This window comes from Narcine bancroftii, chromosome 1 (assembly GCF_036971445.1).
Source record: "Narcine bancroftii isolate sNarBan1 chromosome 1, sNarBan1.hap1, whole genome shotgun sequence".
NCBI classification, from domain to species: Eukaryota; Metazoa; Chordata; class Chondrichthyes; order Torpediniformes; family Narcinidae; genus Narcine; species Narcine bancroftii.
Window position 1 is genome coordinate 385,427,857 of NC_091469.1, and position 12,182 is coordinate 385,440,038.

General features: G+C 40.7%; 1 protein-coding gene across 8 annotated transcripts in view; it reads left to right on the plus strand.

Annotated features, from left to right (window-relative positions):
* stx17 (syntaxin 17) overlaps nt 1-12,182 on the plus strand; it is a 159,125-nt gene that overhangs the window by 102,426 nt on the left and 44,517 nt on the right. For all 8 annotated transcript variants that reach the window (XM_069913573.1, XM_069913574.1, XM_069913568.1 and 5 more), the window contains one exon: nt 9,700-9,928. In XM_069913573.1, the coding sequence (XP_069769674.1) occupies nt 9,700-9,928 (229 nt within the window). The remainder of the gene's footprint in view (nt 1-9,699; nt 9,929-12,182) is intronic.

Here is a 12,182-nt window from a genome sequence, read left to right on the forward strand (position 1 = left end):
ACCATAAATTCTATTCTCCTTAATCATTTTCCAATGCTTCCTCTCTAGTATTTTGTCAAATGCTTTCAGAAAATCCATATTTGTCATCTATTGCACTTCCCTTTTAATCTACATCTACAGCAGCCTAAACCCAATTGTTTATTTTATGTATTTTATCTCTTTAAAAATCTGTTTAACTGCTTCTCAGTATGTTCTCTTTATGCATTTAGTAATTTCATTTTTGGTTAATGCCAACAAAGAAGCATGTGCTAGGACACGGGTTTAAGCAGGATTCAGCTACCATATGCTGCTTTCATTACTTTTCACCTGGAATTAGTGATTTTAGGTTCACTACAGGCTGCTTTTTATAAAAAAGAGCTTTTACTTTCCTTCCAGTGGTGAATTATAGCAAATTAATATGTGCTAAAACACTTTTTTGTGGTAGTTACTTTCTAGTGATTTGGGAGAAAAGCATCTTTCACCTCATTCATATTTTTGTTCTTAGACTCTATGAAATTTTCAGTTATAGTAGCTGCAGGCTACTGCACATGAATGCTGAACAGCAAGGATGTAAAAGATAATAATGAACCCTTTTGTCCTTTTTGTTCAGAAGTATGAAGTAAGCAATTCCATTACCTGCAATTATTAGGTCAGAAGAGGATTAGGTCTTAAATGTGCAGAATTCATCCTGCTTTGGCCAGTTTTGAAAATCAGTCCTATTGTTTCAATTGTATTTGTTGAAGCAAGGTGTTTGCGATTGTCCCTCAGTTTTGAATTCCAGCCTCCCTTTTGTTAAATAGGAGGCACCAAGAACAGGGGAATTATTTGCCAGATAGGAGTACTGATTAAAAAATCTGTAAAATAAAAATAAAGTAATCTAAGAGTTTTATACTTAAAGATACTAAAGGATGATTTACTGACCTTAGCGCATGTAATTTAGATTCTAAAGCACGTTCAAGTCCACCAAAATGGGCTACTAAGCAGCAACGCTGGATGTCTCACCTTTATCGCAAAACAATGCTGAATACCCTTGGATATCATAAATGTTAACAATTTCTCACTGATAAGAAGAAGAAAAAGCTACACACTACCTGAAGGATATTTGGAACGAGGTAGCAGATGTTTTTCCTGCTAATGCTCTGAAATTTGGTGGCAAAGAATTTTGTTTACAAATCCACAACCTCTACCTACATCTGGAATGAGCGAGAAATGCTGGGCACATCAGAAATTGGTTAATCGCGATCCTGCTCAACTGCTTCCATCAAATGATTGAAGAGCTACTTCCCAAATTGTTTCATATTCTTGAGCACCATAGACACGACCCTCACTTCATGACAATCCCAAGAGAAATGTAGGTGCAGCACCAGACATTTTACCTGGCCTTCCTTGACCTAATAAACACTTTTGACTCCATCAATCATGAGGAACTATGGATTACCCTCTGCAAATTTGGCTGCCCACAGAAACTTACGTCCATTTTGTCTGCTTTAAGTTGGTGTGCAAGGCATTAAAGATCTAATCACAGCACAGATCAGTATCAAATAATACTGTCATTGTCCCAGCATTCCTTTTCAATCTTTCTCATTGCAGTTGCTGCACTCTAATAAGCTTCCTACTGGAGTGCAGGCCTTTTAGGGGGAAAAAAATCAGAAAGTGTTCAATCCATGTGCCTCTACTCCAGAACCAACATCTGCCCACCCTTAGTACTTTGAGCTGCAGTTCCACACATGATGCTCATGCTTCTTGGAGCAACCTCTCAGCAAAGGCAACAACATTGATGATCTTCACCTCAGTTTCTGTGGGCCAACATAGTCTTTAAGCAACTGAGGAAAACGATACAGTATTTATAGATCAAGGTGTCAAACTTGTTTCTAAATTTATGTTGATTCAAGATTCCTTTGTCATGTAATAATACAAAAAGTCTAATATACATGAGATACGTCAACTTTTGCCAGCTGCAAAGGCAAACTAAGAGACGCCTTTAGCATTGTTCAGCGCCCCAATAATAAGAGAAAGAGAAGCTAAAAAGAATCCCTTTAGAAACACCATGTCCATGGATTCACCTTCAGTGCTCCACAGCCTCTGCAGCCTCAATCCATTGGCAACCTGAGCGCCAGCTCCAAACATTCAATATGATCAGGAAGCTTTCAGTGCTTGAGACCCTTTGGGAGCCATTCTTGCCCTCAGCACCCTTTTGAATCTGGTTCCCAAGAGCCAATCTCCAGCAACCCATAGACTGGTGTGAGTCTTTGGACCATTAGTTGCCGGCAGCCCATAACCTGTGTGAATCCTCTGACCATGTCAACATCCCACAGCCTGTGTGGGCCCTTTAGCCACTGGATCCCTCGCTGGTCCACTGCCTTGGTCTCCTTCTTGTGGGTTGTCTCCCAGGCTTCTTCTCCATGGGTGGGGGGGGGGTGTTGCCTCGTTTCCGCTGCCTTGTCCCAGTCTCCTACTCCCTGGGATTCTGCGACACCTTGTGGCCGACTGCCAAACTCAGGTGCCACATCATGGGCACAGTCCTCCATGGTTACAGGATGTCAATTCACAGCTGGCTCCTAACAGGCTGTTTAAAGCCTGCTTGGTGCCATTGGCATCATGACTAGGCATTTGGACCCTTCGGAGCAGGGCTTATTTTCCACTCTCCCTCTTTCCTGGTACTGCACCAGCAGCAGCATTGCCATTACAGCAGCTCTGGCAGCTCTGCCATTTTCCCTCTGATTTCCCTCTGATCTCCCTTGCTTCTAAGACTTAGATGGCCTGCAGTGGGCACTTCAGAGCACCAGAGGTATACTGCTAACACTGTATCTGCAGAACTCCCCCTTGCAGGATGCGCAAAACAATGTCAACAGCTTGTTCCGAGCATGTGCCCAGAATTAACTAGTTATGTTAAGTTGGGCAGGCCAGATGTCTTGTATGCCCAACACCAGACTTTACTCAGACACAGGACACAAGAAGAAATTACTAGGTAAACAAAGGAAAAGATTCAAGACTATTCCAAACTCTCCATGAAAATAATGTAGCATCTCTTTCAACTCTTGAGTAACCTGCCGTGTGAAGTTCCCCATCAATTACTCAGAGTGGAAAGTCACTTTTTAGTCATGTGACATGGCCTAAGGTGATGATCAAGGGAAAGGGTTTTAAAAGCTTGATAGAATTATTAAACTTTGGATTACCTAATAAATTGGTCCCCACCACTTAATGAAACTGTATGTCATTTTTCACACTAACATTGAAGCTCTCAACCTCTCCTAACAGTGACTAGATAGAGTAAGCCTTTGGTGAGTATTGTAAATGCCTTCACAGTTATAGATTACTTTAAATTGACTGACAATATTATGTTTGAAAAAGACATTCGATGCTCATTGAAAGACCCTCTGGACATTTTGTCAAGACCTTACCTTTATAATTTGTTAATGTTTAATGTTGAAATCTGCTGTTCGTAGCTACTAAATGTATGCACATACATTGGACTTGTGATTTTTAATAATTTTTGAGAGCTAATTCATATGTATGGGGCATCCATAGGATGGACTTTGAAAACCCAGACCTCCAGTCTATCTAAATGCACAGAGCAGATGTGTAGATGAATTAATAGCATAAATGGAAGTGAATGGGTGTACATTGTCATGAAGAAAATGCAGCAGTAGGGTACCCAGAGCTGGAAGTCCAACAGTAATTTACAATTAGGAAGAACAGAAAGGGAAAAGAAATGAAGTAACCCTGATACCAAGGAATTATATCAATTCAGTAATAAGAAATAATCATGGCTTGGCAAATCATAATATAGAATTAGAATCAGTTTGGCTGGAGCTTAGAAATTTCAAATGCATAAAAAATTGGTAGGAATTATTTATAAGCTGTCAACGTTAATTGTAATATTGGGCAAGGCATTAATCAAGAAATGATAAGTGAACAAAACACAAGTAATGCAGTGATCATGGACTTCAAAATGCAAATAGTATGGACGAGTCAACTTTGTGGAAGTGCAGTGGAGTATATATGCATAAAAAATGTATTACATTTTTTAATCATAATTGTTGCAGAGCTGCCAGAGCTGCCAATGTAGAAAAGACTACATTGGATATAGTGTTGTTCAATGAGAAAGGATTAATTAATAACCAACTAATAAGGCCTTTGACAAGTTCCCACATGGCAGGGTTAGTCAGGAAGGTTCAGACGTTAGGTATTCATGACGAAGTAGTGAACTGGATTCAATAATGGCTGAATGGGAGAAGCCAGAGAGTAGTTGTGGATGATTGCTTCTCAGACTGGAAGCCTGTGACTAGTGGTGTGCCTCAGGAATTGGTGGTGGGACCATTGTTTGTCATCTATATCAATGATAACCATATAACCGTTTACAGCGCGGAAACAGGCTATGTCGGCCCTTCGATTCCGCGCTGGTTCACTTGAACAACTCCAGTAGTTCCCCCCTCCCGCTCTCCGCCCTCCAACCCCCTCACATTCACATGACAGGGAACTTCTTCACAGAGAGAGTGGTGGGAGTGTGGAATGAACTGCCAGCTGAGGTAAACATAGAAACATAGAAACATAGAAGATAGGAGCAGGAGTAGGTCATTCGACCCTTCGAGCCTGCTCCGCCATTCAACGAGATCATGGCTGATCTTAAAGTTCAGTACCCCGTCCCCGCCTTCTCTCCGTAACCTTTAATACCCTTATACTGAAGAAATATATCTAATTCCCTCTTAAATATATTTAATGAACCTGCCTCTACTGCCCTCTGTGGCCATGAATTCCACAGATTCACCACCCTCTGGGTCAAGAAATTCCTCCTCATCTCGGTCCTAAATGGTTTGCCTATTATCCTCAAACCATGGCCCCGGGTTCTGGATTTTCCCATCATTGGAAACATCCCATCTGCATCCATTCTGTCCAGTCCTGCCAGAATTTTATAGGTCTCTATGAGATCCCCTCTCAATCTTCTAAACTCCAGCGAGTACAATCCCAATTTGCGCAATCTTTCCTCATAAGTAATTCCTGCCATTCCAGGTATCAGCCTGGTGAATCGCCTCTGCACTCCCTCCATTGCAAGAACATCCTTCCTTAGATCAGGTGACCAAAACTGCACACAAAACTCCAGGTGGGGTCTCACCAAGGCCCTGTACAGCTGCAGTAAGGTATCCTTGTTCCTATACTCAAACCCTCTTGATATGAAGGCCAACATACCATTTGCCTTTTTAACCGCCTGCTGTACCTGCATGCTCGCCTTCAGAGACTGGTGTACAAGTACCCCTAGGTCTCTCTGCACTTCCCCATCTCTTAATCTATTGCTATTCAAATAGTAATCTGCCCTCCGGTTTGTATTATCAAAGTGGATAACCTCACATTTATCCACATTGTAGTGCATTTGCCATGTATCTGCCCAGTCCTGTGGGCTCAATTTTAACATTTAAGAAGAATTTGGACTGTTACGTGGATGGGAGCAGTATGGAGGGCTATGGCTTGGGTGCAAGTCAGTGGGACTAGGAAAAAAATGGTGACAAGAAGGGGGGGGAAGGGGCTTGTTTCTGTGATGTAGTGTTCTATGGTTAGAATAGCATGAGCTTCTATGGATGTTTAAAAAAGAAGGGAAGTTAGCCAAAATAAGTGTGGAACACTGGAGAGTGAGATTGAAGTCAGAGTATTTAATATAGGAAGTCATGATGGTGTGGTACAGGACATTGGTGAGGCCCCATTTGGAGTATTGTTTTCAGTTTCAATAAGAATTAATGGGTTAGTTTCAAGTATGAGGACACCAGCAACCATCCCAATCAAATATTGGAAAAACAAATGGGGTGAAAGGCAGACAAATCAGCAGGACACAATTGCTACGGTTTTAATGGACTGCGGAGGAGGTAAAGATGCTGGTTGAAGTTTTTCCAAATTTCTTGGAGGATACCAAATTGGAAAACATCAAATGCCTTTGCTCATTAAAAATGGTTGTCAAATATGATGCCTTTATTCAAGGCAGATTGGTTGGCGTAATGGTTAGTGCAATGCCATTACAGTGCCAGCGATTGGGACTGGGGTTTGAATCCCGCACTGCTTGTTAGGAGTTTGTATGTTCTCCCCATGTCTGTGTGGGCTTTCCCCGAGGCTCATATTTTCTCTCTTCGTTCAAAATGTACTCGAGTTGTAGGGTAATTAGGTGGCACAGGCTCGTGGGCCAAAATGGCTTGTTACCGTGCTGTCTGCCTAAATTTAAAACATTTAAAAATTAAAAAGTCAGTCAAAAAGCAGGCAATTATAGAATAGTTAATTTAACATCGGTTGGAAAGTTGCTGGAGTCTATCATGGAAGATGTGGCTAGTCAGTTCAAGAAGCTTAATGCAATCAAATCTACATAGTTTTATTAAAGAGGTATCATGTTTGGCTATTTGTTAGCTCCCCACCATGACTACCAGCCCCCCCACATCTCCATCGGGCACACAAAACTCAAAAAGGTCAACCAGTTTACCTATCTCGGCTGCACCATTTCATCAGATGCAAGGATCGACAATGAGATAGACAACAGACTCGCCAAGGCAAATAGCGCCTTTGGAAGACTACACAAAAGAGTCTGGAAAAACAACCAACTGAAAAACCTCACAAAGATAAGCGTATACAGAGCCGTTGTCATACCCACACTCCTGTTCGGCTCCGAATCATGGGTCCTCTACCGGCACCACCTACGGCTCCTAGAACGCTTCCACCAGCGTTGTCTCCGCTCCATCCTCAACATCCATTGGAGCGCTCACACCCCTAACGTCGAGGTACTCGAGATGGCAGAGGTCGACAGCATCGAGTCCACGCTGCTGAAGATCCAGCTGCGCTGGATGGGTCACGTCTCCAGAATGGAGGACCATCGCCTTCCCAAGATCGTATTATATGGCGAGCTCTCCACTGGCCACCGTGACAGAGGTGCACCAAAGAAAAGGTACAAGGACTGCCTAAAGAAATCTCTTGGTGCCTGCCACATTGACCACCGCCAGTGGGCTGATAACGCCTCAAACCGTGCATCTTGGCGCCTCACAGTTTGGCGGGCAGCAGCCTCCTTTGAAGAAGACCGCAGAGCCCACCTCACTGACAAAAGGCAAAGGAGGAAAAACCCAACACCCAACCCCAACCAACCAATTTTCCCTTGCAACCGCTGCAATCGTGTCTGCCTGTCCCGCATCGGACTGGTCAGCCACAAACGAGCCTGCAGCTGACGTGGACTTTTTACCCCCTCCATAAATCTTCGTCCGCGAAGCCAAGCCAAAGATAGAGATATAAGGGAACCTATACTTTTGTGTATTTGGACTTCCAGAAGGCTCTGTAAGTGATAAAATGCTCCATAAAAGGCTGGTGTGCAAAATAAGAGCTCAGCGTATTTAGGAAGAGTGTTGATATGGTTTGTAGGTTGGTTATCATATGCATGAAAATGTAAAATCGTGCACTTCAGCAAGAAGAAATAAAAGATTATTATCTAAATGGAGAGGCTCTGCAAATAAGTACAGTGCAGAGGAGTCTAGGTGTTCTTGTGTATGAATCAGAAAATGTTAGCTGGCTGGTGAAATAAAGAATTAAGGAGGAAATAGTGTATTGGCCTTTTTAGGATGGGAATTGGAGACTAAAAATTGAGAAGTATTGTTAAAAATTGTTGGCGAGACCACACCTGGAGATTTTCATACAGTTTTGATCCTTTTTTTTAAAAAAATGAACATATGAGCATTGGATGCAGTTCAGAGAGATACACTATGCTAATTCCTGGGATTAAAACATTCTAAAATGTTTAAAACAGCAATTCTCAACAGGGTCACATGCCCACCCTACTCCCCCTGCCCTGCCCCCCACCCCCTCCCGGGGCCACAGCACATTTAAGGGAGGGGGCATTAACTGAAAATCATAAATTATTATGTTTTTATGTAGTCGGTAGGTGAGAAGTTCAGAAGAAATCAACTAAACTTGACTACTTCACAGGGAAGGGGGCCCATAAATTTTGAGCAGAGTCCAAAGGGGGCCACAGCTTAAAAAAAAGGTTGAGAATGGCTGGTTTAGAAGAATGAGAGAATTCTTATTGAAACAAGACACAAGTGAGCATGGCATGGTATATGTTGAAATCTTTCCACAAGTTGAGATATCTCATATCAGGAGTCATGGTTACAAGATAACGGCCAGTCACTTAAAACAGAAGATGGTGAATCTCCAGAAATGTTTACACCAGAAAGTTGTGGAGGTCTAATCACTGTATGTAAAAAGGATTTTTACATAAGCTTTTGAAAGATGGGAAAATTGAGGGTTTATGTGAATGACACAAAAGAGGAGTTGAGATTTGTGATGGATCAGCCATTTAATGAGATTCTCCACCTCTTCTCTTAGTGAGACTCATCATTGATACTGATGAGACCAACTACTATTGTGTCATATACAAACAATGTCACTGTTGGAGCTGGATCTGGCGATGCAGTCATGGGTCAGTTGTTTGAACAGGAGCGCGCTGAGCACACAGCCCTGAGGTGCGCCAGTACTCAGCCTGATGGTGTCGCACTAACCACTATGCTAACCGTGCTGGCTACAGTTGGTATGCAAAAGAAAAAAAAGGACTAGGAAGGAATAATTTTAGAGTTGAAGTTCAGATAATTTACAGTGAGAATAAGAAAATGGCAGAGAAATTCAACATGTGCTTTGTCTATCATGGAAAAAGATTTGGGGTTATTGAAAGAATCAAGGGATTTGGGAACATGCAGAAGAAAGACATGCTAGAAGATCTTGATAACCAGTGGTGCAGGGTCATAGGTCCTGATGGCTAATCCTGTTTTAACTCGTATTCTCTGCTTTTTCATTGCCATGATTGAATCTATCTCCACCACACAGTGTTGTCCAGTAACAGAAGCACAGAAAGTTTACAGCATGGAAGGAGGAACAGATAATTGACTCTGTGCAAACTCCATGTCACTGCAGACTAGCAAGTCACACTAGTCCACTCTCTCCCCAAAATTCTCTTTTGCTTCCCATCAATACTTGTTCAGTCTTTTTCATCTGAGGAGAACATTTGGTCTTAAAAACAAAGATAACACTTCAGGTTAATTTTAATGTTTATGTCTGTACAGAATGCCATCTGACTAGCTGACTATTGATAGCACTTTATTTAGATCAGATTTCCAGTATCTGCAATATTTTTTTCCTTTGGTTGTGTACATGTTCAATTACATGGTAAAGAGACTTTTTTGGAAGTGCCTAGAATGTGTGGTAGGTTGTGTTCTACATTCAAGCTTTACAGTAAATGGCTAATAAATGTTAACAACTTTTAAAAAGTATCTGCTTACATTAGATAAATCTAATTGGTTATGACTTTTTTTTCAAAGGCTTATCAGACTCCGCTAAAAGTTTTTTTTAATATGCTGGAGGATATTGTGACAGTTGTCAGGGACTTTAGTATGCATTGTAATTGCACATTTCCTTAATGTCAAAATTTGCTTAAACTATGTTAAAGATTTGGAATTAAAAACAAATGCTTTAAGGCTAGATTTTTTTTTATTCATAGGTTGATGTGATGCTCTTCTGTGTTGGAGGTTAAGGCAATATTTTGGGCAGATGATTACTCTGCCTCTGGCATCAGCTGATACTTGTTGATAATATTATCGGATTGGTGCTGCAGCAGTACATTACTCATTTTTGTGATCATGAAAGTTCACCAAAAGATAAAATAACTATTTAAACATAATTAATAGAGACTGACTTTTTCTCACTGTCTCACAGCAACTACGAGCTAACATGAGGGAAATGGAAACAATATGCCTTCGAGTAACAGATGAAGATTCTCAAGCTTTGGAAAAGATAATAAATCCTGTAAAGGAACAGGCTGCAGTAGCATTGGAGAAGTTCTTGAAACTCCATTTACAGTTTTCAGAAGTGCCCAATGACCACGGAAACATAGTGATTTCACAGGATCGTAACTCATCTCTAGTGCAGTCCCAGAGTATAGAAGGTAATATATTCAGTTTAATAGTGTAAAAAGAACCATTTTATCTGTTGTTTATTTACTTATTTGAAGTTGTTGAGTTTTGCCAGAATGCTCAGCTTGTCTGTTCTGAACAACATGCCCTCTTGCTTTGGTCCCATTTTCCCACATTGGGTCCATACCCTTCCAATCCTCTCCCAACCATATAATTTCTGGTTTTTTTATAAAGGGAGCTGATGTACCTGCTTCTACCACTTTTGAACAGCAGTGCAGCTTTAATGAGCTATCCATTCTAATGGGGGAGGAGGATGAAATGGTATAATTTCAATTGATGTGCTTTTTATGGGCATTTTATCCACTTCCTGATATTAGGTGTAGTTAGAACAATATTCTTTGTGTATTACATTTGTCTTACTATTGTGTTTTATATAGATCCTGACTGCAAAATAACTTTGTAGAAATCAAAATAAGAACAGGATAACCCTTTAAAAAAAAAATCAACAAACAAAATCTGAAGAATTCAAATTTTCTGATCATGACCTTATTTTTATGCTCATGCCACATCAAGAAGTTGTTGACGGCTTCATGCTAAAATAGCAATGAGCCCTGATAGTCTCACCATTTTACTTATGGAAGTCTTTTGGTTCTCTTTCTCTCATACTGTAAGGGTGCCAACCAATACTAATGACAATTCTTTGTCTGCCTTACAGCAGGCAAAAGTTAAAGTATATCATTACATTTTAAATGTATTATTCTGTGATAATAAAAGGAACCTTAAACCTTGAACCATGGAGAGAAAGTATTATCAGTTTAGGATTACTGCATTTTAGAGCACTCTGAGAGTGAGCCTTAAAAGCTTTTGGTATTACAGGCTTTTCAGATATCTGGGTAAATTTGCAGTGTGCTCAGTGAATGTTGACAGAGTCATCTTTGATTTATTTCATACTGTGATCTCATATTAAGTTATCTGTGATTGTTAGACAGAAAAGGCTAATACATTTCTACAGTTTTAAACTGCTAAAGAATAAGCCGCAACAAAACAAGTGGGTAATAATAATAATATCATAAAATAATGATAAGCTATTTCCTACCTCTGTGAATTCTTCCACAGACCTGACACTCAAGGTTTGTGGATTCTATCACTAAAGGTTTTTTTTTAAAAAATCAATTTAATCAGTGCAAGTCCATAAGGTGATTAGGACATTATCACATTTAACAATTCCTAAAGGATGTTTTGTGTTTGATTAACCAGTTGGTCATTGTTTGAATGATAATTTGCTTTTATTTAATTGTCTTAAATGAATAATATGACTAAAGTTGCATTGTAGAGTGACTGCACTAAGTAACAGAAGACTGGCCAGTAATGGAGAGTTAGGAGAGATGGTTGAAAATTTGATCATTGTTTCTAATGGAGAAAGAGAAAATGTATTAGGACTGGAGCAGTTCGAGTAAAGAGTTTCATATTGAGGTGATTAAAAATCATATCAGAAGTAATAGGTTAAATACCAAACAGAACATATAGAATTTAACAATCTGAGTTTCAATGCCATTACCATTAGGCCTTCAATGCTATTATTCCCTCAGAGTTGGTCAAGAAGCTACAAACTCTAGGCCTCTGTACCCCTCTCTGCAACTGGATCCTTGACCTTCTCATCGGAAGACCACAGTCAATACGAACTGGAAATAGTGTATCTTCCTCAATACAGGCACACCCCAAGGTTGTGTGCTAAGCCCACTGCTCGACTCGTTATACACCCATGACAGTGTGGCCAGCAGAATTCCAATGCTATCTACAAGTTTGCCAATTACACCATAGTTGTAGGCAGAATCATATACTCCAGTGAGGAAGTGTACAGGAGGAGGATAAGTCAGCTTGTTGAATGGCGTAACAACAAAAACTTTGCACTCACTGTTATCAAAACCAAGGAGATGATTGTGGACTTCAGAATGAAGTCAGGGGAATATGACCTAGTCCTCATCAAGGGCTCAGTAGTGGAGAGAGTCAAGAACTTCAAATTCCTGGGTGTCAATATCTCTGAAGATCTGTCCTGGAGTCTCCATGTTGATGCATCACTAAGGCGGCTTGCCAGCGACTCTACTTTGTGAGGTGTCTGAGGAGATTCGGTAGGTCACTGAAGACTCTCAAAAACTTCTACAGGTGTACTGTGGAGAGCATTCTGGCTGGTTGCATCATTGCCTGGTATGGAGGTGCCACTCTCAGCACAAGAATAAACTCCAGAGGTTGTTAACTCGACCTGCAACATCACAGACTGCAAACTTC